The 25287-nt window shown below is 44.1% G+C and overlaps 3 protein-coding genes across 4 annotated transcripts in view; 1 reads left to right on the top strand and 2 right to left on the bottom strand.

Moving 5' to 3' along the window:
- The window catches only part of ACAD11 (acyl-CoA dehydrogenase family member 11), a 71690-nt gene extending 71485 nt beyond the window's left edge, over positions 1-205 (bottom strand). Inside the window, exon 1 of the mRNA XM_038761483.1 lies at positions 62-205. Coding sequence (XP_038617411.1) covers positions 62-205 — 144 coding nt within the window. The remainder of the gene's footprint in view (positions 1-61) is intronic.
- UBA5 (ubiquitin like modifier activating enzyme 5) lies at positions 193-17466 on the top strand. Of its 2 annotated transcripts, XM_038769611.1 has the most exons (12): positions 193-292; positions 5802-5847; positions 5965-6054; positions 6923-7032; positions 8144-8230; positions 8445-8529; positions 10074-10178; positions 13527-13654; positions 14644-14779; positions 14993-15068; positions 15191-15297; positions 16022-17466. In XM_038769611.1, exons 1-12 carry the CDS (start codon positions 204-206, stop codon positions 16103-16105), a joined length of 1143 nt encoding a protein of 380 aa, XP_038625539.1. In that variant the 5' UTR covers positions 193-203; the 3' UTR covers positions 16106-17466. The 2 variants fall into 2 exon arrangements, with proteins under 2 accessions (XP_038625539.1, XP_038625547.1); XM_038769619.1 differs by lacking the exons at positions 193-292; positions 5802-5847 and having other exon boundaries at positions 5969-6049; positions 16022-16105.
- A 2210-nt stretch (positions 17467-19676) lies between these two features.
- The window catches only part of NPHP3 (nephrocystin 3), a 49135-nt gene continuing 43524 nt past the window's right edge, over positions 19677-25287 (bottom strand). The window contains exons 28-30 of the mRNA XM_038761484.1: positions 22604-22729; positions 20559-20674; positions 19677-20359 (exon numbers count right to left, since the gene is read on the bottom strand). Of these exons, the coding sequence (XP_038617412.1) occupies positions 20179-20359; positions 20559-20674; positions 22604-22729 (423 nt within the window). The 3' untranslated portion in view covers positions 19677-20178. The remainder of the gene's footprint in view (positions 20360-20558; positions 20675-22603; positions 22730-25287) is intronic.

A 25287-nucleotide genomic window follows, 5' to 3' on the forward strand; every position in this document is an offset into this window, starting at 1 on the left:
GAGAGAGAGAGAGAGAGAGAGAGAGAGAGAGAGAACGTGCAGTTAGGTGGGTGGCTCGAACCGGAAGTGACGTGTGCGGGGGGCGGACGTCTGTGGCCGGAAGTGACGCGGTAGGGGGGCCTGACCGGAAGTGAGGGGGCTGTGGGGAGGTTCTTTTTCTGAGGCGACGGCCGTGGCGTGGCCGTGGCATGCAGCCCCCCAACATGGCGGAGGAGTCGTCGTTGTCGTCGGTCCCGGCCCCCGACCCCCTCCGCCGGATGAGCCCCGAGGTATCCGCCTCCAACCCCTACAGGTCAGAGGGCCGGCACGGCACGGCACGGCGGCGGGGTGTCTCTGTGTGTGTGTGTGTGTGTGTGTGTGTGTGTGTGTGCGTGCGCGCGCGTGTGCCTGTCTGTGTGCGCGTGCGCGTGCGCGCTGACCACTGCCCTGACCGCTGGGGAAACACATTCATTCATTCATTCCGTCGTCTTTACGGAGCGCTTCCTGCGCGCAGAGCGCCGGACTAAGCGCTTGGGAAGGACACGCCGACGCTCAGAACAGTGCCCAGTCATTCATTCATTCATTCCGACGTATTTACTGAGCGCCTCCTGCGTGCAGAGCGCCGGACTAAGCGCTTGGGAAGGACAAGCCGGCGCTCAGAACAGTGCCCATTCATTCATTCATTCTATCTTATTTATTGAGCGCCTCCTGCGTGCAGAGCGCCGGACTAAGCGCTTGGGAAGGACAAGCCGGCGCTCAGAACAGTGCCCATTCATTCATTCATTCATTCCGACGTATTTACTGAGCGATTCCTGCGTGCAGAGCGCCGGACTAAGCGCTTGGGAAGGACAAGCTGGCGCTCAGAACAGTGCCCATTCATTCATTCATTCTATCTTACTGAGCGCCTCCTGCGTGCAGAGCGCCGGACTAAGCGCTTGGGAAGGACAAGCCGGCGCTCAGAACAGTGCCCATTCATTCATTCATTCTATCTTATTTATTGAGCGCCTCCTGCGTGCAGAGCGCCGGACTAAGCGCTTGGGAAGGACAAGCCGGCGCTCAGAACAGTGCCCATTCATTCATTCATTCATTCCGACGTATTTACTGAGCGATTCCTGCGTGCAGAGCGCCGGACTAAGCGCTTGGGAAGGACAAGCTGGCGCTCAGAACAGTGCCCATTCATTCATTCATTCTATCTTACTGAGCGCCTCCTGCGTGCAGAGCGCCGGACTAAGCGCTTGGGAAGGACAAGCCGGCGCTCAGAACAGTGCCCATTTATTCATTCATTCTATCTTATTTATTGAGCGCCTCCTGCGTGCAGAGCGCCGGACTAAGCGCTTGGGAAGGACACGCCGACGCTCAGAACAGTGCCCAGTCATTCATTCATTCATTCCGACGTATTTACTGAGCGATTCCTGCGTGCAGAGCGCCGGACTAAGCGCTTGGGAAGGACAAGCCGGCGCTCAGAACAGTGCCCATTCATTCATTCATTCTGTCTTATTTATTGAGCGTCTCCTGCGTGCAGAGCGCCGGACTAAGCGCTTGGGAAGGACAAGCCGGCGCTTAGAGCAGTGCCCATTCATTCATTCATTCTGTCTTATTTATTGAGCGTCTCCTGCGTGCAGAGCGCCGGACTAAGCGCTTGGGAAGGACAAGCCGGCGCTTAGAGCAGTGCCCATTCATTCATTCATTCTGTCTTATTTATTGAGCGTCTCCTGCGTGCAGAGCGCCGGACTAAGCGCTTGGGAAGGACAAGCCGGCGCTTAGAGCAGTGCCCATTCATTCATTCATTCTGTCATTTATTGAGCGTCTCCTGCGTGCAGAGCGCCGGACTAAGCGCTTGGGAAGGACAAGCCGGCGCTCAGAACAGTGCCCATTCATTCATTCATTCATTCCGTCGTATTTGTTGAGCGCTGCCTGTGTGCAGAGCGCCGGACTAAGCGCTTGGGAAGGACAAGCCGGCGCTTAGAGCAGTGCCCATTCATTCATTCATTCTATCTTACTGAGCGCCTCCTGCGTGCAGAACGCCGGACTAAGCGCTTGGGAAGGACAAGCCGGCGCTCAGAACAGTGCCCATTCATTCATTCCGTCGTATTTGTTGAGCGCTGCCTGTGTGCAGAGCGCCGGACTAAGCGCTTGGGAAGGACAAGCCGGCGCTTAGAGCAGTGCCCATTCTTTAATAATAATATAATTATGGAACTTGTTAAGTGCTTGCTATGTGCAAAGCACTGTTCTAAGCGCTGGAGGGCTACAAGGCGATCAGGTTGCCCCACGTGGGACTCACAATCTTCATCCTCACTGAGGTAGCTGAGGGCTGGAGAAGTTAAGTGACTTGCCCACAGTCACACAGCTGACAAGTGGACGTATTTATTGAGCGCCGGACTAAGCGCTTGGGAAGGACAAGCCGGCGCTTAGAACAGTGACCAGTCATTCATTCATTCCGTCATATTTACTGAGCGCTTCCTGCGCGCAGAGCGCCGGACTAAGCGCTTGGGAAGGACAAGCCGCCGCTCAGAACAGTGCCCAGTCATTCATTCATTCCATCGTATTCAATCAATCAATCAGTCGTATTTATTGAGCGCTTACTGTGTGCAGAGCACTGGACTAAGCGCTTGGGAATCAATCGTATTTATTGAGCGCTCACTGTGTGCAGAGCACTGGACTAAGCACTTGGGAAGTACAGATTGGCAACATATAGAGACAGTCCCTGCCCAACAGTGGGCTCACAGTCTAAAAGGGGGAGACAGAGAACAAAACCAAACATACTAACAAAATAAAATAAATAGGATAGATATGTACAAGTAAAATAAATAGAGTAATAAATATGTACAACCATATATACATATATACAGGTGCTGTGGGGAAGGGAAGGAGGTAAGATGGGGGGGATGGAGAGGGGGACGAGGGGGAGAGGAAGGAAGGGGCTAGTCTGGGAAGGCCTCCTGGAGGAGGTGAGCTCTCAGCAGGGCCTTGAAGGGAGGAAGAGAGCTAATTGAGTGCTTCCTGCGTGCAGAGCGCCGGACTAAGCGCTTGGGAAGGACAAGCCAGTGCTCAGAACAGTGCCCATTCATTCATTCATTCATTCCGTCGTATTTACTGAGCGCTTCCTGCGTGCAGAACGCTGGACTAAGCGCTTGGGAAGCACAAGTTGGCGCTTAGAACAGTGCTCATTCATTCCATCATATTTATTGAGCACTTCCTGTGTGCAGAGCGCTGGACTAAGCCCTTGGGAAGGACAAGTTGGCACTTAGAACAGTGCCCATTCATTCATTCAATCATATTTATTTAGCGCTTCCTGTGTGCAGAGCGCAGGACTAAGCGCTTGGGAAGGACAAAGTCAGCACCATATAGAGACGGTCCCTCCCCAACAACGGGCTCACAGTCTAGAAGGGGGAGATGGACAACAGAACAAAATGTGGACAGGTGTCAAGTCATCAGAATAAATAGAAGTAAAGCTTGATGCACATCATTAACAAAATAAATGGAATAGTAAGTATGCACAAGTAAAATAAGGTAATAAATCTGTACAAACATTCATTCATTCAATCGTATTTATTGGGCGCTTCCTGTGTGCAGAGCACTGTACTAAGCGCTTGGGAAGTACAAAGTCGGCAACATATGGAGCCGGTCCCTACCCAACAACAGGCTCACAGTCTAGAAGGGGGAGACAGACAACGGAACAAAACATGTGGACAGGTGTCAAGTCGTCAGAATAAATAGAAGTAAAGTCTTAATCATTCATTCATTCAATCATCTTTATTGAGCACCTCCTGTGTGCAGAGCACTGTACTAAGCGCTTGGGAAGCACCATCTAGAGACAGTCCCTACCCCACAACAGGATCACAGTCTAGAAGGGGGAAATGGACAACAGAACAAAACGTGGACAGGTGTCAAGTCATCAGAATAAATAGAAGTAAAGCTTGATGCACATCATTAACAAAATAAATAGAATAGTAAATACGTACTAGTAAAATAGAGTTATAAATCTGTACAAACATTCGTTCATTCAGTCGTATTTATTGAGCACTTCCTGCGTGCAGAGCACTGTACTAAGCACTTGGGAAGTACAGGTCGGCGACATATAGAGATGGTCCCTACCCAACAACGGGCTCACAGTCTAGAAGGGGGAGACTGACAACAAAACACAACATGTGGACAGGTGTCAAGTCGTCAGAATAAATAGAAGTAAAGTCTTAATCATTCCTTCATTCATTCAGTCGTATTTGTTGAGTGCTTCCTGTGTGCAGAGCACTGTACTAAGCGCTTGGGAAGTACAAAGTCGGCATCATCTAGAGACGGTCCCCACCCCACAACGGGCTCACAGTTTAGAGGGGGGAGACGGACAACAGAACAAAACATGTGGACAGGTGTCAAAATCATCAGAACAAATAGAATTAAAGCTCTATGCACATCATTAACAAAATAAATAGAATACTAAATATGTACAAGTAAAATAGAGTAATAATCTGTACAAACATTCATTCGTTCATTCAATCCTATTTATTGAGCGCTTACTGTGTGCAGAGCACTGGACTAAGCGCTTGGGAAGGACAAAGTCGGCATCATCTAGAGACGGTCCCTCCCCCACAACGGGCTCACAGTCTAGAGGGGGGAGACGGACAACAGAACAAAGCATGTGGACAGGTGTCAAAATCATCAGAACAAAATAGATTTAAAAGTCATATGCATATCATTAACAAAATAAATAGAATAGTAAATATGTACAATTAAATAGAGTAATAAATCTGTACAAACATTCATTCGTTCATTCAATCGTATTTATTGAGTGCTTACTGTGTACAGAGCACTGTACCACTCAATCGTTTTTATTGAGCGCTTACTGTGTGCAGAGCACTGTACTAAGCGCTTGGGAAGTACAAGTCGGCAACATATAGAGACGGTCCCTACCCAGCAGCGGGCTCACGGTCTAGAAGGGGGAGACAGACAACAAAACGAAACTTGCGGACAGGTGTCAAAATCGTCAGAACAAATAGAGGTGAAGCTAGATGCACATCATTAACAAGTGAATAGTAAATACGTACAGGAGACGCAGCGGGGTTCAGTGCAAGAGCCCGGCCTGGGGAGTCCGGGGTCGTGGGTTCGAATCCCGACCCCGCTGCTTGTCTGCTGGGTGACCTTGAGCAAGTCACTTCACATATCTGGACCTCAGTTCCCTCCTCTGCAAAATGGGGGTGGAGACTGAGTGAGAAATCCCACATGGGATTTCACATAGTAAAATAGTACATAGTAAGCGCTTAACAAATACCGCAGTTAATGATAATATTATAATAATGGCACTTACTCAGCACTTATTATGTGCCAGGCACTGTTCTAAGCACTGGGGGAGATACAAGGTGATCAGGTTGCCCCACATGGGACTCCCGGTCTTCATCCCCATTTGACAGATGAGGGGACTGAGGCCGAGAATAATCATAATAACAATGATGATGGTATTTGTTTAAGCACTTACTATGTGCCAGGCACTGTTCTAAGCGCTGGGGGAGATACAAGGTCATCGGGTGGCCCCACATGGGGCCCCCAGTCTTCATCCCCATTTGACAGATGAGGGGACTGAGGCCGAGAATAATCATAATAATAATGATGATGGTGTTTGTTTAAGCACTTACTACGTTTCGTGGTAGATCAAATGATTCCTTCTTTCCTGTCGATCAGCATAATGAGGATTAATTTTGTGGCAGCCTGATTTTGACCTTCTGACTCTTTACACTCGCAGTCGACTGAATATCAAGATATTAGACGTGCTTTTTAAAAAGAACCTGAGGTAAAGAGTGCCTCCCGTAAACATTTTTTCCTTTGCCTTTTAGCCGTCTGATGGCTCTGAAACGAATGGGAATCGTGAATGACTATGAGGTATGATTCCTTTTGAGTCGTTGAAAAGAATTTCATTATATGAAAACAACTTCTAGTAGATAGATTTTTTGTTTTGAAGGGACGACGTGCCAATCGATGTGCATTTGTTTCTCCCAGAAAATCCGCACCTTCGCCGTAGCCGTAGTAGGTGTTGGTGGAGTTGGTAGCGTGACTGCTGAAATGCTGACAAGATGTGGCATTGGTAAGGTAAATTACATTCTTTGGCCATCACTTGGTAGTGAGTAAACTAGTCCTGGATAAAAGCAGGTATTGTTGTGCTTTTTATCTTTTTCACTCTACACCTGTCCTTTTTTTTTTTAAATCAACTTCTCCTGAAACTCAGAAAAAAAATTAACGGCAGGAGGACACATCTAAGATGACGTCGTTGAGCCCGAGGGCTTTTAAATTGTATTTATGTTGGCAAGAGGACAAAGGACTGTTGTGTATTCATAACCAAACTTCACAGTCATTGCCAATATCTAGCTTAGACAAATGAAGAAGAGTGTCATACAGATAAGTTATCTTAAAGTAACAAGCATCAGAAAAGGGCACATGTTTTTAATTCTAAATATTGCCCCTTTTAGGGACCGGAATGTAAAGATTTCAGGAGATGCTAGAGGTTATAATTGATGCCAGGTAGGCGAGTGCAGTCTCATTGACAAAAAATTAGACACAAAGCCCTTGGGCACTCAACAGAGTGTCTGGACTAGTAAATATTTAGGGATATTAGGGCCTAATTTGAAAAAAAAACCCCAACAAACCTGTGGTAGCCTTTATATTAACCTCTGCGTCATTCTTTGAGAGGTAATGCTCTGCACCCAGCGTGTAATTGTAGCTTTGGAGGGAGGGCGTTGAGTGGAAACCTTACTTGAACTTCTTTGCACTGTTGTTTTCTTAATTTATCTTCTTCAGTCTGCAAATTGCCAATTACGAAACTGAGTTGCTTAAGCCTTCCATTCTTCCCAGGTGACCAGTTAGAATAGAAAATAAATCCATCTGGCAAGAACTTTTGACTGTTCAGTCTCTGAGCACATAAGTTTTTCTACTCATCGGAATTCTGAAATCTTTATTTTAGCTGCTACTGTTTGATTATGACAAGGTGGAACTCGCAAACATGAACAGACTGTTCTTTCAGCCTCATCAAGCAGGACTGAGTAAAGTTCACGCAGCCGAACATACCTTGAGGTAAATGAGAATAAATCATTAGTATGGATTGAACACACGTGTTGCTCAGCACTGTTTTAAGCACTTGGGAGCAAATGCCGTAGTGCCTGCCTTCAAGGAGCCTACAGTCTAATTCGGGGGACGGGTGGACGGACAGTGGGAGCAGAAAGTGCAACAGAGTTACGGCTGGTTAAAGGAATACTATAGAAAAATGAACAGTTGTACAAGTTTAAAATTAGTGTGTCTACATATGTGTATATAGACACAAATGTATATGCAAGGGCTAAGGACTGCTGTATAAATTTAAATATGTAGGTGGCAGTTGGACTGGCAAACGTGGGAGAATAAAAATGGGGACAGCTTTGATCAAGGTGAATTTTGAAGGGGAAGAAAATTCTGGACAAGAGGAAGGGTAGGAATTACGGGTTGGAGGCAGGAGACTCCGCAAGGCAAAATAAGTTTAGCTTGGGCGGCGCGGACAACCCAGACCAGAGATTAGCAGCGGGAAGCAGCAGAAAATGTAAGGCAGAGCTAGTGAAGAAGAGCCTTGAAGTCAATGTTCAGCAATTTCTGCCCGATGCAGGGGGAAACGGCTAACGATCGGAGACTCTGGAGGCCCGGAGAGTGGTTTTAGAAAAACGATGAGGACCAGTGTAGTATCTAGACCTAAGAAGATGGGGAAACTGGTGAGAAGCTGATGCAGTAGTATAGTCAGAATAGGGTGAGAGCTTGAATCGGAGCGGTGGGTGGTTGGTTGGTTGGTGGAGAGAAAGGGGTGAGCCCGGGAAATACTGCGGAGGAACAAACCGCGAGATTTAGCCAAAGACCGAATTGGAGAATCATACCCCAAAGAGATGTCCTTGCAGCCTAGATGTCTGGACTGATTAGCGGTATCCTCAACTGTGGTAGGAAAGTTAAAAGTGATTTTAAGAGGGAAGGTGTGCTTTAACCATTTTTAAGGTGCCTAAAGATTAGGCATCGGATTAGGGCGAATTTACTCATTAAATATTTATCGGTTGAAAACGTTACAGGAATTGTAGGTACGTCTTTGCATCAGCTCACAGGCTTTGTTTATCAAGTTTTATTTGTTCATCAAGTTTATCAAGTATTATTCCCTATCGTTCTCCTTTAGAAACATTAACCCTGATGTTCAGTTTGAAGTCCACAACTATAATATCACCACAGTGGACAACTTTGAACATTTCATGGATAGAATAAGGTAAAGTGCTTTTCAAGTCTTGCATAGCTTCCGTCAATCTTCTTATTTTATTGTGCCGTTTGAAACGAGCCACGTCAAATGAAGCTTTCCAGTTCTGGATTTACTAGTCATTGTGAAGTTGTAGTCAGTCTTTAATTGTATCGATACCAGCAGTTGGCATGTATTAGAACACTTAATGGATGAAGTATTTAAAAGATTTGTATTTTTTTGGTAGTAAAGGCGGATTAGAAAGTGGAAAACCTGTTGATTTGGTTCTGAGCTGTGTGGACAACTTTGAAGCTCGAATGGCAATCAATACAGTAAGTACCCCCCCCCCCCCCCCGAACACACATACACACACAAAGTGCAATAATGTATTTAGCAGCGTGAGTTCCCTTGGTGAGTTTTGCATATACGCTGAACACTCGGTTGAAAAAGTGTGGAATAATCTATGAAAGTTAAAACAATCTATGTAATAGAGCCATTATTCCTAAAAATGGCTAACTACTTAACAGATATTTCAAGAATTTTTCACTCTTAAAATTAGTACAGTGCTCTGCACACAGTAAGCGCTCAATAAAATAGGATTGAATGAATAGTATCTTTCTCTTCAGCTATTCTTGTATAGTCATTTTTGTTTTGAAGTAAGTGTGGCTATTCAAAACAGTGTAAAATTAAAACAATATGCAAGACTTCAACTTCTCCCTCTAAATCTATGAGTTTCCTTTTAGTGATACATTTTGAACCATTCGTCATTGAAGATATACCACTCCTTCTTGAATTTACTGATATTTTCACCATACATAGCCTTTTCTGGGAAAACAACTTCATTTTTACCAGCTGAGTACAAAATAAATCCCCCAACTCTCCTCATTTTAACATTTCAGCTCCAATTTTTCCGGCAGGAGAATATCGTCTCTACCCTCTGTCCGTTGATCAGAAACTGAGGGTCCTTAACAAAAACATATTTATTTCTTTAGCTAACTTTAAGAGTTGGTGAATGTTTTTTTAATGATATTAAGCTTTTTCTATGTGCCAGGCACTGTATTAAGTTGTAGGGTAGATAGAAGCTAATCAGGTCAGACATGGTCCATGTCCCATGTGGGCTCATGGTCTTAATCCCCATTTTACAGGTGAAGTAACTGAGGGCCAGACAAGATGTGAGTTGCTCAAGCTCTTCCCCTGGAGTTTATGGTCTTTGATCCTTTTTTTTTTGACTTAGGGGCACATGGTTAATATGACGAGCCTAAGCAAAATGTCTTGAGGGAATCGGTAGGTTAACTGTTCACACTGGCCCTCACACCACACCCACATATAATAATAATGATAATAATGATGGTATTTGTTATACAACATAACCAGAGTGAAACTAATGCAGGTCAAAGCCGGTCACCGTTCCGGCTCATCTCACCAGTAATGATTCTTCTTTGTCCCCATTCCTCTCCCCATTGACTCGTAACCCCAAATTCCGCCTCTTCGGTGTCTGTCCTCTGCCAGACCAGGGCTAATGGTGATTTTTAAAAAGATTTTGGTATTACTAAAAGCATCCTACAAAATCAGCTTCATACAAAACTATTTACATATCTTTTAAAATACATACTAATAAACCGTCTAGATGCGTAGCTTCAGAACAGAGTCCGTGAAGCACCTAATGACTTCCCTTTCTTTGTCACTCTGTTACTTCAACACCTCGTTCTTCCCCTTACCGCTTTTCCGAGTACATTACCCCTTATGTTGTTTTTCTGTTTACATATTCTTTGGTATGAAGTAAATCGGCCATCGAGGGCTTCCCTGCGTTTGTCGTTTTTCGCATCTCAAATATCGCTACATTATGACTTTTTTCCATGTTGATTATTTCTACAAGGCCTGTAATGAACTTGGACAAACCTGGATGGAATCTGGAGTTAGTGAAAATGCAGTGTCAGGGCACATTCAGCTCATCATACCCGGAGAATCTGCTTGTTTTGCAGTACGTATTGCTTTTGAAATTAAGGGTTTTGGGGTTTTTTTTTGCATTTCTGGCTCTGGGTAGGGCCTGGGGCCGGAGCAGTCTTTGCTAGGCCCCTCCCGGGCCATGCCTCTCCCTCTCCTCCCTTTCCCTAATCCTAAACGCTCCACCTGCCCTTCCCAGCTACAGTTTGCTCCACCAGGCTCTCACACTTCCAAACCTCAGCTCTCTGCAAAAGCCAAGGCAGCAGCGCCGGCTCACGTCAGTGGGGGAGGAGACTCGGCCCCTCAGGGCTTGTCGGTATTTCTCCCGAGCCTGAGGTGAGCTAACGAGAGATTGGAGGCGGAGGAGGTGTCCTCCTGACAGGGTCCTCTCCTGGTTCTCCTCCTGTATCGCTGGCCGCTCCTTCTTGGCCTCTTTCGTAGGGTCCTTCTCTGCCCCCCACGCCCTCAGTCCTGGTTTCCCTTCTATTCTCCATCTACATCCACTCCTTTGGAGAACTCATTCACTCCCATGGCTTCAACTGCCACCTCTGTGCTGATGATTCCCAAATCTACATCCCCAGCCCTGCTCTCTCTCCTCCTCTGCAGTCTCACATTTCCTCCTGCCTTCAGGACATCTCTACTTGGATGTCTTGCTGACACCTCCACCGTAACATATCCAAAACAGAACTCCTTATCTTCCCATCCAAACCATCCTCCCCATGACTTTCCCGTCACTGTAGACAGCACTACCATCCTCCCTCTCTCACAAGCCCGTAGTCTTGGTGCTATCTTCGACTGATCTCTCTCATTCGACCCACATATTCAATGGGTCCCCAAGTCCTGTTGGGTCAACCTTCACAACATCGCTAAAATCCACCCTTTTTTCTCCATCCAAACTACTACCACATTAATCCAAGCATTTATCCTTTCCCACCTTGATTACCATCAGCCCCCTTGCTGGCCTCCCTGCCTCCTGTCTCTCCCCACTCCAGTCCATACTTTGCTGCCCAGATTGTTTTTCTACAAAACTGTTCTGTCCGTGTTTCAGTCAATCGTACTTATTGAGCGCTTACTGTGTGCAGAGCACTGCACTAAGCGCTTGGGAAGTACAAGCTGGCAACATATAGAGACAGTCCCTACCCAACAGTGGGCTCACAGTCTAGAAACAGTGGGCTCACAGTCTACTCTCCCTACTCTTCAAGAACCTCAAGTGGTTGCCCATCCACCGCCACATAATAATAATAATGATGGTATTTGTTAAGCACTTACTATGTGCGAAGCACTGTTCTGAGCACTGGGGCGGGGGGGATACAGGGTGATCAGATGGTCCCATGTGGGGCTCCCAGTCTTAATCCCCATTTTACAGATGAGGTAACTGAGGCCCAGAGAAGCGAAGTGACTTGCTGACAAGGGGCGGAGGTGAGATTAGAACCCATCTCCCAGCCATAGGCTTTAAAGCACTCAGCCACCTTGCCCCCTCCTACTTCACATCCCATATTTCCTACTGCCACCCAGACTGCGCAGTTCGCTCCTCTGATACCAACCTATTCACTGCATTGAGTTCGTTTTACCGCCAACGTCTCGTCCAAGTCCTGCCTCTGGCCCGGAATGCATTCCCTTTTCAATCAATCAATCAATCAATCAATCGTATTTATTGAGTGCTTACTGTGTGCAGAGCACTGTACTAAGTGCTTGGGAAGTACACGTTGGCAACATATAGAGACAGTCCCTACCCAACAGTGGGCTCACAGTCTAAAAGGGGGAGACAGAGAACAAAACCAAACATACTAACAAAATAAAATAAATAGAATAGATAGGTACAAGTAAAATAAATAGAGTAATAAATACGTACAAACATATATACAGGTGCTGTGGGGAAGGGGAGGAGGTAAGATGATGGGGATGGAGAGGAGGACGAGGGGGAGAGGAAGGAAGGGGCTCAGTCTCCGGATGATCACTCTCCCCACCTTCAAAGAATTACCAGTAGCATATCTCCAAGAGGCCTTCCTCCACTTCGCCCTCATTTCCTCTTCTCCCACTCCCTTCTGCGATGCCCTTATCAGTCGATTAATTTTATTTCTTGAGCGCTAAATGCAGAGCACAACACTTGGAGACTTGGACACTTTGGTCACCCCTTGACTCCCCAACACTTAGGAATATATCCAGAATTTACATATATTAATGTCTGTCTGTATCCCCCTCATGGTGGGCAGGGAACACGCCTGCAGACTCTTTTATATTGTATTCTTCCAAGCTCTGAGTAGGGTGTTCTACACACAGTAAGCCCTCAGTAAATACGATCAGTTGATTGATCGGGTCGGTGCTAATGGTCATACACTAGAACGGCATTTGTAACTCTGACCATAGGCCCGGGGTTCAACTCTGGGAATGTGTAAGTTCCTCCGGTAGTTTCCATGTTGTGGTGGTTGTTGCCATAGGCTTTAAAGCACTCAGTCAGTCACCTTGCCCCCTCCTACTTCACATCCCATATTTCCTACTACTACCCAGACTGCACAGTTCGCTCCTCTGATGCCAACCTACTCTCTACATTGAGTTCGTTTTACCGTCAACGTCTCGTCTAGCCTCCCTCCTTACTATCCCCCAAATCAATCTTTTAGACTGTGAGCCCACTGTTGGGTAGGAACTGTCTCTATATGTTGCCAGCTTGTACTTCCCAAGCGCTTAGTACAGTGCTCTGCACACAGTAAGCGCTCAATAAATACGATTGATTGATCAGATTTTAACGAAACCCAGGGTCAGAAGGCAGAGGGGTGCCTATAGTCACACCTCAACCACTGGGTCCGAACAAGGAGGCTTTTTTTCACGTCCAAACCCATGTCAGGCCCTGACCTGGGGCCTCTTGGAGCGTGGAATCATTCTCCGGAACGGCCCACCGGCCTGGGACTTGGGCAGATTGTGGTGGGGGGGCAAACCGCCTCATTCGTCCCTGGTCGGGGGGGTTGTGATAAAGTGAGAGGGTAGTGGGGTGGTGGTTGAAGAGCTGCAGCAGAGGCTGAGGGGGCTGGAGCAGAGCTCCAAGCCCAGGCACCCTCACAGTGCTTCTCTTCCACCAGCCATCGTCTTTATAGAGCCAAGCCCCAGCTCCCCACTTTGCAGTGCCAGGGCGTCATCTTCAGATGGTCTGTGCCAGCCGTCTTTTTCATAATGTCTCAATTGGGGGCCGTATCGGTACCGTCACGTGCTCTGTAGATAATCCGTGACTTTCCAGGTGATTTGGATGAATAAGGATCCGTGCCACGGGGATTTCCCATAATCCTTTGACTCGTCGGGCCCCCCCTCCCTTTTTTAGTGCATGGTATAATCTTTTTTTTAACTGTTCTGAAATGTATTTTCCTCTTTCCTTCCCGTCCACCCCCCCACCCAGTGTGCCCCTCCACTTGTAGTCGCCGCGAATATCGACGAAAAGACATTGAAACGAGAAGGAGTTTGTGCAGCTAGTCTGCCGACCACCATGGGAGTGGTCGCTGGGATTCTTGTGCAGAACGTTTTGAAGTAAGTGATGCTTTTCTGAACATTGTTGTCTTCTGCATTTCTGTCTGCTTTAATTCTGTTTGTTCTGACGACTTGACACCCGTCCACACGTTTCGTTTTGTTTCGTTGTCTGTCTCCCCCTTTTAGACTGTGAGCCCACTGTTGGGTAGGGACCGTCTCTCTATGTTGCCGACTTGTACTTCCCAAGCGCTTCGTACAGTGCTGTGCACACAGTAAGCGCTCGATAAATACGATTGAATTGAATTCTGTCTATAAAAAAGTGCATAAATCACTTTCCGAAAGTTGAAATCACTAAGGCGTCATGTTGGATCTGCCTGATGTTTTATGGCATTTTGTTAAGCACTATGTGCTAGGTACTTTACTGATCGCTGGGGTAGAGCCAAGATGATTAGATTGGGCCCAGTCCATGCCCCACGGGAGGCTCAAGAGTCTTAATCCCCATTTTGCAGCTGAGGGAACCGAGGCACAGAGAAGCCAAGTGACTTGCCCAGGGTCACACAGCATTCATTAATTCATTCAATCTTATTTATTGCCTGCAAACTGTGTGCAGAGCACTGTACTAAGCACTTGGGAGAGTACAGTATAACAACAGTCACATTCCTGCCCACGAGCTCACAGTCTAGAGGGGGAGATGGACATTAATATAAATAAAATGAATAAACAAGCAAACAGCAGATGAGTGGTGGAGCTGGGATTAGAACCTAGGTCCTTCTGACTCATTAGGCCAGTCTCACTCTATCCATTAGGCTTGTCACTTTTTACTTGTATCTGTGACCACAAAGTCCTTAATGAATATACTGGGAAAAGCTCTGGGGATTTAATTTTTTTGACAAGCAGCTTGGGTGACGGGTGTCAGGCTTATTGAGGTGCACCAGTAGTAAATTCTAGATGCCCAGAAATGAATTCTTTGGCCCAAAAATGCCTTTCAAGAAGACACTGAACTAAGGAGAAGCCCAGCATCAGTCCTAAACATTTTTTGTTCTTCACAGGTTTTTGCTAAACTTCGGAACAGTGAGTTTTTACCTTGGTTACAATGCAATGAAGGACTTCTTTCCCAGTATGGCAATGAAGCCGAACTCTCAATGTGGTGACAAAAACTGTCGGAAAAAGCAGGAAGAGTACAAGGTAAAAAAAAAAAAAAGCTATACTACTGAATATTCATGGGGAAAGATATGCTGAGAGAAATATGTTTAGATGACCACTTGACATAATCACTTGGTTTGACAATACACAAGAGGCAAACATACTAATCTTGATAATTTACTTCCATGAGGAAAATTTTCAGTTAACCTGTTAAAATTTAGTCAAAATTTTTTGATCTGTGTCTAATCTATACAGAAAAAAGTAGCCGCGGAGCCCAAAGTGGCAGTTGTCGAACAAGAGGAGGAAGTAGTCCACGAAGACAACGACTGGGGTACGGATTGTATTATTACCTGAATAGCCAGCGTAAAGCTTAAACTGTTTTCATGTAGGAAAGTGATACTAGCTTCGTTAGGATTTTAAGATTTCAGACTCCTGTAAATTTTGACTCTGCAGGTATTGAGTTAGTATCTGAAGTTTCAGAAGAAGAACTGAAAGCCACATCAGGTCCAGTTCCCGACTTGCCTGAGGGAATTACAGTAGCATATACAGTTCCAGAGAAGGTACAGATTATCCTCATTCGTGGTATTTCGTATTTCCAAAATACTCTAGAAACTTGTGGAATTTGTTCCTTTGCAAAAGAATCAGTTGTATTTTCTTATGCTACTCCCGCTCCCCACACACACCAATTCTCAGGTTTCTTTGACTAACCTGCCTGACACAGCTGTTGCTATTTTAAAAAATGAAGTAATTCAGTATATCTGTTCATTTCTCCCCTTACTCCTTTGTCTCTCCATGTGGTATATGATGGAACTATTTCTTTGACTAACCAGTCTGACACAGCTGTTGCTATTTTTAAAAAATGAAGTAATTCAGTAAATGTGTTCATTTCTTCCCTTACTCCTTCATCTCTCTGTGTGGTATACGATTGAACTGCTCCTTGGATTTGAAGGCCCAAAAGAGAATTCCTGTTGTGGAAAGTCTTGACTCTCGCATCTACACTTTTGATCCCTTCTTGGCCAGAAACCCCCCTCTAATTGAACTGTAACTAGGGTTTATATCCAAACTGGTTTTTTTTAATAGCAGAAAGAAAAATACTGGAGCAGATCTCTTGAAAACAGTCCTTTCAACACTGTTTTGGGTAGGGTACCTTCTTAGGCTTATCGCAGACCCACTAGGGTCGTGTCCCCAGACTACTTAGATGGAAAAGTCCCATATTTTATGCCCCGACGTCTTTGATATGCCTCACCACCAGTAAGAAATTTTAACTTTTTTTCCACTAAATAGGAGGAAGTCACTCCCCCTGGGGAAACAGTGGAAGAGTCTGAGCAAAGTCTAGATGAACTCATGGCCAAGATGAAGAACATGTAGAAAGATGTGTGAACTCTCCTTGGCCCCACCAATGCCTCCACCTTAAAAATAGCCAGAAGCAACTGTTCCAAAAAAAGGTCAACTTCTAAATTTCTAGTACTAGAATTTTGAAATAGCCTCTGATGTATGGTTTATGTTGGTTTTATGTACTAATCTCTTTAGTGTTTTTTTTAAACTTAGGAAAATGAGCTGTTACAAATGTGCTCTGAGATCTTGTCAGTTTGTGCTGCAATTGAGAGTGGTAACAGGGCTGATTCCTGAATTTTATTTTCCAGTAGTTAATTACTCTCCGTGGAGGTGATAAGGTATGGGTGCTTGTTTGGGCGAAGTTTGATGCACAAATCTTGCAAATCATGCAAAAGACCAAAACGTTATTTTAGTTGGTATAGCCGCTCTATTTGTTCATTTAGGGTCCAAGCTTTAGATTTCTGGAAAGTTAAAGCCCAGTTTATCTGTCGGGCAAAATGTTTTAATTTTATATTAAAATTAAATATCTTATTCTCTAATTTAAATCATGTAATTTTCAATAGGGCCTTAATGCTAAAAGCCATCTACATTTAAAATGTCACTCAAGTGAAAAAACCTGAGGGGAAAAATGAAGTTATCCTTAAAAATCTTAATAAAGGGTGCTGACTTAAAGCCTGAAGAAATGACTTAGAAGACATTACGGTTTACCATTTTAACAGCCCTACTGTAATGAGGCTCAAACTACTGCATTTGACTGCCTTATAAACATTACTGTGAAACCTGGGGGTCCAGCTTTGTTCTGCTACTGATTGTGTTAGTCCAGATATGTCATTCATATTGGTTCTCCAGTTTCTACATTTCTAAAGCAGCCTTTCCCTGATTCACGGGAATATGGGGATAATACTTTAAAAAACCTCCTTGGAAATTGCCTTGTTGGTACAGTGTGGCTTTACTAGTTTAGCAGTCAGTGAGTTTAACTTACCCACCCAACTATTTTGAACAGAGTTGATTCAGCCTGTTTTACATTGTTGATGTTTGTAGTGTAAACCCAAGTCCTTCTCATTTTGAGTCAATCATCTTTTTAATGGAAATGTCTTTAAACGGTTGAAGTTGGCAGACAGAATTCATTCAGCGTAAACTGACAGAGCAATGGTTATGGGTTAAGCTTAGGTTTAAGGCAATGAGATGGTAAGCCTTTAATTACGAGAAACCAATTTGCATTCCTGAATTCATTTTCCCCATATGTCGCAGTTCCAGATAGAATTTCAGGATTCAAGTTATCATTCCCTTTGGAAATGACAGCTCCATGTTGCTTTTACTGGAAGATTTAAAGTGTTAACTAGTTATGTCTAATTTGAATGAACGATTAGAAAATAAATGCATTTGACCCTCAAGGTTACTTTCTTTTTTTAAGATGTATTTAAGACATTTTAAAAACAATCCCTTTGTTGATTCATTTACAAATACTGTTATGGCTAGTTAAAACCAAAACACATTTCCCTGATTCACTTCCCCCAATTTTAACACACACCCAAGTTGTAGGACCGTAATGAACTGTGAGTACATATTTAAGTGTTTTCACCTTCACTAATTACATCTAGCCCTGAGTAAACTATTGGATTTCATGAGCTTACTTTTTGGTAAAAGGCTAGAGTATACAACGTTGATTCAAGAACAAAATGAATTATTTTTAAATACAAGTAATTCAGAGGCCTGATGCCAAACTTGTAGTAGTAACCCAAGAACTGGAAAAGGGGAGGAGTGGAAACAACACTTTATTTTCATTTCAGAACAAAGTAGAGTTGTGTTTTTCCACCTCTTCCATTAAGGCCAATTGAAAATTTAAAAATATTAAAAGTATCTACAAAGACATAAAACACACAGAAAAATATTTTACACATAACGAGGTTCTCGGCTTCATACAGTCAGACTTAGGCTACTGCCTTTTTAGGGCAACCAGAAAGTCAATTCAGAGAGGTCAAGATTAATAAAGATAGTTCAATTTTGAGTAAATACATTTTTCAAGGGACATTAAAAGATGGTCAGAAATAGAAACAATGAGTACAATTTCAAAATGTCTAGAAACTAGTAGGTGATATAGACACATCTTGGGCACTTGGGAAGAAGGAAACTTTAACTCATTTTAGGACTTTGACTAGTGTCCCAGACACAGTCTAGGAGTCGGTATTTTTCCCCAAATGAATAAGGATAAAAGCACCATTTCAGGAACAATCCCACCAGAGGCGAGCCTCCGCCTCACCCCGTTTTGCCTCTGAAAAATACCGATGTCAGAGCGGTGAACGGACTGATGAGATCATTTCAGGTTTCTCCACTCCCACCCCTGTTCCCGCACCCTTCTGATCTCCTAGGGTGGCCTCCAGAAGCGTAACCAGGCCAACAACGGGGAGGGAGAGATACCACAGTTGCCTGCCCTTCAGATACAAGCCGTCGACAGTGTGGAGCTCGGGTCAGGGAGCGGGCATCCCAAGAAAATAAGCCGCTATTTGCCAAGGTAACCATGCCCAACCCACTGTTTCGTCAGCTTGAAAACGAAAAGAGTTAGGTGGGACGTGGCACTTTCCTCCAACCTGTTGCACATGATCGAAGAGTGAGGTGTCAGAAAAACAGGCTCCACAATAAATGACATTTTGACGGCTTTAAGCCTGCTTGAGACAAGATAATCCCATCCATCACGGACTCAGAGCAGGTACCAGGAAACAGGCTCCCAGAGGTGGGGATTGGGTGGTGAGCCAGAGTCACAGAGGGAAGACGGTGGTTTATCCAGGACTTAAAAGTGAAAATATACTCACCCCGCCCCATCTCCCCAAGAGGGTGTCCAAAAGGCTTTGGCTTATTTTATCTTGCCCAAGGTCCTAGAGCGGGCCAGCGGCAGAGCTGGGACAATGCTGAGCTCTTTCTCCTATCAATATCAATGGTATCGAGTGCTCACTGTGTGCAAAGCAACGTACTAACCCTTTGGGAGAATATAACAGCGGTGGCAAACACGTTCCCCGCCCACAAGGAGCTTATGAGGCCACAGTGTCCTATATTTTAAACAAGACTTTCATGAAAAGAAATCAGAACATTAATAAACATCCCATAAATCCTCAAAATACTTACGAGGTAGGTTTAGGTACATAAGCTGGTCTTATTTCATTAAGTGGAGTAAACTGAAGGAGGGAGAGCTTACCCGGCTTAATAATAATAATAATAACGATGGCATTAAGCATTTACTATGTGCAAAGCACTGTTCTAAGCGCTGGGGTGGTTACAAGGTGATCAGGTTGTCCCACAGGGGGCTCACAGTCTGAATCTCCATTTTACAGATGAGGTAACTGAGGCACAGAGAAGTCAAGTGACTTGCCCAAAGTCACACGGTTGACAATGGGCAGAGCCGGGATTTGAACTCATGACCTCTGACTCCAAAGCCCCTTCCCTTTCCACTGAGCCACGCTGCTTCTCTATATACTTGTGTATATATGTACATAGTTATAATTCTATTTCTTTATATTAATGATGTGTACACATCTCTATTTATATTGATGCTATCGATGCCTGTTTACTTGTTTTGATGTCTGTCTCCCCCCTTCTAGACTGTGAGCCTGTTGTGGGCAGGGACTGTCTCTATTTGTCGCTGAATTGTACCTTCCAAGCACTTAGTACAGTACTCTGTGTGGGCTACAAAGGAGGCTGGTTGGAACTAGGGCGAAAACACCCTGAATTTCTTGATTGACAAACTGTGCCAACATTTCTGCTTTAGCAAAAGGAAGAATCTCATCTTTGGAATGCTCATCTACCGGAGGATTTAACTAGGAAATTACTCGGCATTTAAAAATCGACACGTAAAGCATTAAAAAGTACCTGTTTAGTCTCTTTGGACACCTCCAAAACTTGCCAGAGAGTACAATTCCGTGCCTGCAAGCGTGAAATGCAACACGACGGCCAGGAAAAAAGCATTTTTAAAAATCAAAAAAATTTTTTTTTCAAGTTTTCAAACCTCAAAGGTTCGTCTCCATTTCGGTACTTCATCCTAAAGTGCAGTTGCGAGAGAGGTCTGGGCCAAGTTTTGTTGGTCTTTTGCCGCCACATTGCCAAATCGGTTTCCTTTATTTTTCTCCACCATCAAGAAAAACGTTTGGAGTCAGGGTTGTTTTTAAACTAACTGTATCCCCACTTGAGGAGTGCTGTGATAGGGCTTTTCCTCCTAAAAGTGAGGCTTCAGCTTCTTTTATTTCCATGGCCCTTTTGTACAGTGCTGCCGCTTTTTCAAAGTCTCCCCCTTCGTAGCTTTGGGAGGAAAGAGTTGGGTTACAAAGTTAGGACTTGAATAACAGAATCTAATCAAATATCTTATGAGTTGTGGGATAGAAATATCACAACTCATTCTGTACTTAAATTATTGCAACCTTTTCCGCACTACTGATGTGGAACAGCGATGAGTTTTGAAAGGATAAATATAATTTGAGGGAAGGAAAAGACAACTTACCTAAGTACGGCTAAATTTTTTAGTGTTTCTCCAACGCGAGGATGCACTCGACCCAGGCTGTCTTCGTAAATCTTTAAAGCACGCTCATAGAGGGGCAAGGCTTCAATATGCTTTTTCTTAAAGAAAATCAAATCCAACAGTATTTAATAATGACGATAATAATAATGGTATGTTAGACATTTACTATGTGCCAAGCGCTGGGGTACACGCAGATAATCAGTCCCACTCCCACATGGGGCTCAGAGTCTTTGATATAGTCCTCTCTCTACGTTGGTGAGTCCCCAACAGTAGCAATGGTCTTCGTGAAAGAAAAACTTTTTTGAAAAAGAAAAAAAAAATTCTAACTTGTAAAAGTGGGGAAAATAAATGCTTATTCCCCATGGATGCTGTTTCAAGCACAATCCTGATTTAAGATGCTGCATTTTCCATAATGACAGCTCACCACCTCTGCGATCACTTAAGCTGAACAAGAAAGGCGACTTCCTCTGAAAATGGAAATATTCCGATTTGCAATCCTCTTTTCCCAAGTCGACCGCTATTCGGCAATTAGAGATGACGCTTTTCAGATACGGTAATATACACCTCCATTAGAAAAGCTAAAAGGATGCTTTTCCGTGGCTGAAATTGGAGGTTTATCAGCTCGGACGGTACGGTCAAGCAGTGAACCCAAGCCAAGAACTTCCAGTTTTCCCAGCGATGGACCGGATAGCAAGTGTGATGGCCTGACCCCCCGAAATTTCTGACTTTCGCCATGGAGGTTGGCAAAATCTTGGCTCACATTTCGCTGCTAAGGCACGCAGTGGCCCATCTGATTCAAAAACCAAATTCCACCGAACCCCCTGACCGTCAGCAGAGGCTGAAACCTGTAGCCCAAGCACGTCATCTGTTTGGGCAGAAAACCTTGGTTTATTGGTGGGCGAATAGCTGAAAATGACCTTCTCCCAGGCTGGTCAAAATGCTTCACATGTTTTATGTTATTTATTCTTCCAATATCAATTCCTGGCATTTGGCCAGGTGTGATCCCCCGTTATTAAGAGCTCACTGAGGATACAGGTCTTGACTCAGATTATGTATTAGGTCCACCTGATCTTTCAGTGCCTTTACACAGTGGGTTTATAGTTCAACAATACAAAATACCTGTTAGATACCTGCAGCATGCCAGAGGCAGATACAGAGAGGCCTTAGCTGAATTAGCATTTCCCGGCTACTTTTATTAGTTCAAATTCAAAACCAATGAGGATGCTTTTATTGTTCTGGATGTAAGAATATATACACAGAATGTACACACTATATTCATATACTTAGTTCTGTTAATACAGGCGGGTTATAGTCTGTTGCCGACTTGTACTTCCCAAGCACTTAGTACAGTGTTCTGCACCCACTAAGCGCTCAATAAATACGATTGAATGAGTGAATATTCTGGACAAACCCCAAGGATGCTTTTATTGTTCTGGATCTAAGAATATATACATAGAATGTACACACTATATTCATATACTTAGTTTTGTTAACACAGGCGGGTTATAGTCTGTTGCCGACTTGTACTTCCCAAGCACTTAGTACAGTGTTCTGCACCCACTAAGCGCTCAATAAATACGATTGAATGAGTGAATATTCTGGACAAACCCCAAGGATGCTTTTATTGTTCTGGATCTAAGAATATATACATAGAATGTACACACTATAGTCATATACTTAGTTCTGTTAACACAGGCGGGTTATAGTCTGTTGCCAACTTGTACTTCCCAAGCGCTTAGTACAGTGCTCTGCACCCAGTAAGCGCTCAATAAATACGATTGAATGAATGAATGTTCTGGACAAACCCCAAGTTACGGGAAGCCTGCATTAGAGCACATGGGCCTTGACAGATGCCACCAACACCACGCCCGTGTTTCCGATCATTTCTCTCAACATTGTATGTGTACAGAAATTGTCAGAAGGACATAACCCTCATTCCCAGATGGCTTGCTGTTTAATGTGTAGTGAAAACAGCCATTATGGGAGACCTGAATGTACTCTAAAAGAGAATAAAATGGGAAATTTACCATTTGGCAGTAGAGCACAGCCAGGTTCACCAACGCGGTCGCTACACTAGGATGCTTCGGGCCAAAAGATTTCTGCCGTATTTCTACGGCCAATTCGTACAAGGGCACGGCCTTTTCAAATTTCCCCTAAAACAACAAGAAAGAAATCAAAATGAAGATAATAGATAAGGGGATCCCCAATTTTTTTTACTGTGGTCACCATCAGCACTCTATCCTACCTTACCGCAACTCACCTCCTACTATAACCCAGCCCGCATGCCTCACCCCTCGAAATAATCACGACGGTATTTGTTAAATGCTTCCTATGTGTCACGTGCTGTGCTGGGAAGACACAAGCTCATGAGGTTGGACACAGTCCCCGTCCCACACAGGGCTCCCAGTCTTAATGCCCATTTTACCGATGAGGTAACTGAGGCACGGAGAAGTGAACTGACTTGTCCTCGGTCACGGCACACGAGTGGGGAAGATGGGATTAGGCCCGAGGTCTTTCTGACTCTGCGGCCCATGCTCTGTTCACTAGGCCGGCCATGCTTTTTCCTCTAATGCCATCCTACTCTCTGTATTTTCAGCTCCTCTATCTCGCCGATGACTCCCTCTGTCCACATCTTCCCTCTGCCCTGGACCTCAATCGATCAATCTGTGGTATTTATGAGTTATGTGCAGGGCGCTGAACGACGCGCTTGGGAAACTACAACAGAATTAGCAGACCCATTCCCTGCCCTCTCCCGTCATGTACGACAGACCACCACTCTCCCCATCTTCAAAGCGCTAGTTATATCATCATCATCATCAATCGTATTTATTGAGCGCTTACTATGTGCAGAGCACTGTACTAAGCGCTTGGGAAGTACAAATTGGCAACATATAGAGACAGTCCCTACCCAACAGTGGGCTCACAGTCTAGTTATATCACATTTCCTCCAAGAGGCCTTCCCTGATTAAACCCTCAAATCCTCTAATCGCCTTCTTCACGCAACACCTAAGTACTTGGGTCTGTACCCTTGGAGCACGCCACCCACGACACAATATAAAGATCTTTATTCTCCGCCATTTCTCCTCTCTCTAACAGATTTTAATGTCGGTCTCCCCTCTAGTCTGCAGTCCCTTGGGGACAGGGATCATGTCTACCAACTCTACTGTATTACACTGTCTCACGTGATTAATACACACAGTAAGTGCTCGATTATTTTTTCACGGAACCCTACCTGACGGAATTTGGGTAGTTCTAATAAACCAAGCATTTAATCTAACATTTTAAATAAATATTAGTTGCAGCTTCAAAACTGTCCTTTCCTGATTATTTTTAGATGCAATCCTTTACCTTTAAAATTTATTTCTGAACACTTTTCAACACTGATCCAAAAAAACGTCAATATGACAAGCAAATGAAACTATCCAGGGCCTTTTTATTCATTTTACTTGATTAGGCACACAAAATTAAGGGGAGTAAGAGTTGATTGATATGGTAATTCCTATAAGACCCCTTAAGGAACCTCTGTTGGGAACTAAAGCTAAGTAGTCACACCTACTTATCTCAGTGGAACTCTTGAAAAACCTTTAATTTCATTGCAGAAAAATTTTCTCTGGGGTTACTCAGATTTATTGGAGAAAGTGTTCTGAGGATATTTAATACATTATGTTCCCTTCAAAATAACCTGTCTTGATACTTGTATCATTTTTATACATGTATGTTGCCAACTTGTACTTCCCAAGCGCTAAGTACAGTGCTCTGCACACAGTAAGTGCTCAATAAATACGATTGAATGAATTTTTATACAACACACCTACATCTTCTCCCCCTCTAGACTGCAAGCTCATGGTGGGAAGGGAATGCACCTGTTTATTGTTACACTGAACTCTCCCAAGCGCTTAATACAGTAAGCACACATTACGATTGGATCTTTTTTCCCAGTTAACATTGGGAAAGGGGGCTGAGAAAAGCAGGTAATTTCATAAAGCTTTAATTTAATTTTTGTTTACCTCATTCACAAGCCTTTCAAAACAGAAAAGCAATCGGACTTGTGTAGTGGTTAAAACTGGGGAGAGTTCTGGTTCATTTTATTCTGATTTTTACCAGACTTTCTGCATTAGTAGAGGAAATAAAAGTATTGTACCATGGTTCTAGCTGATCGGTTGTGACTAGACTGTGAGCCCGCTGTTGGGTAGGGACCATCTCTATATGTTGCCAACTTGTACTTCCTAAGCGCTTAGTACAGTGCTCTGCACATAGTAAGCGCTCAATAAATACGATTGATGATGCACACCGTAAGCACTCAATAAATACGACTGAATGAATGACTCTGAGCATTAAAAATCATAGAGCCATTCAGCTCTTCATTATTTTACCAGAGAGAGTAATTTCTCCTCTTCCCAGGCTTTGCTTCCCCAAAGCTCTCTGAAGCTCTGTAATTTATTTTTAGGTTGCAATACACTTTTCCACTTATTTTGTTATCTCCTGTGTCTGCTGTGAATAGAAAACGAATGGTCCGATACAAAATGACTAGACTAGTAGCGACGAATAATCGGCTCTATGTTTTTTTGAACAGGCAAGGTCACGAGGAAAATAAGCCCCCCACCAGGTGTTCACCTATCTGTATGAAAGAATAATTGTGTTATTATTCATTCATTCAGTTGTATTTATTGAGCACTTACTGTGTGCAGAGCACAGTACTAAGCGCTTGGGA

Source organism: Tachyglossus aculeatus, chromosome 2 (assembly GCF_015852505.1).
Source record: "Tachyglossus aculeatus isolate mTacAcu1 chromosome 2, mTacAcu1.pri, whole genome shotgun sequence".
In the NCBI taxonomy this organism is placed as follows: domain Eukaryota; kingdom Metazoa; phylum Chordata; class Mammalia; order Monotremata; family Tachyglossidae; genus Tachyglossus; species Tachyglossus aculeatus.

Coding starts and splice junctions, on each gene's coding strand:
- UBA5 (XM_038769611.1), top strand. CDS start 204: ATGGCGGAGGAGTCGTCGTTGTCGTCGGTCCCGGCCCCCGACCCCCTC. Junction 293..5,801: donor TCCGCCTCCAACCCCTACAG/GTCAGAGGGCCG, acceptor TTTGCCTTTTAG/CCGTCTGATGGCTCTGAAAC. Junction 6,055..6,922: donor CAAGATGTGGCATTGGTAAG/GTAAATTACATT, acceptor TCTTTATTTTAG/CTGCTACTGTTTGATTATGA.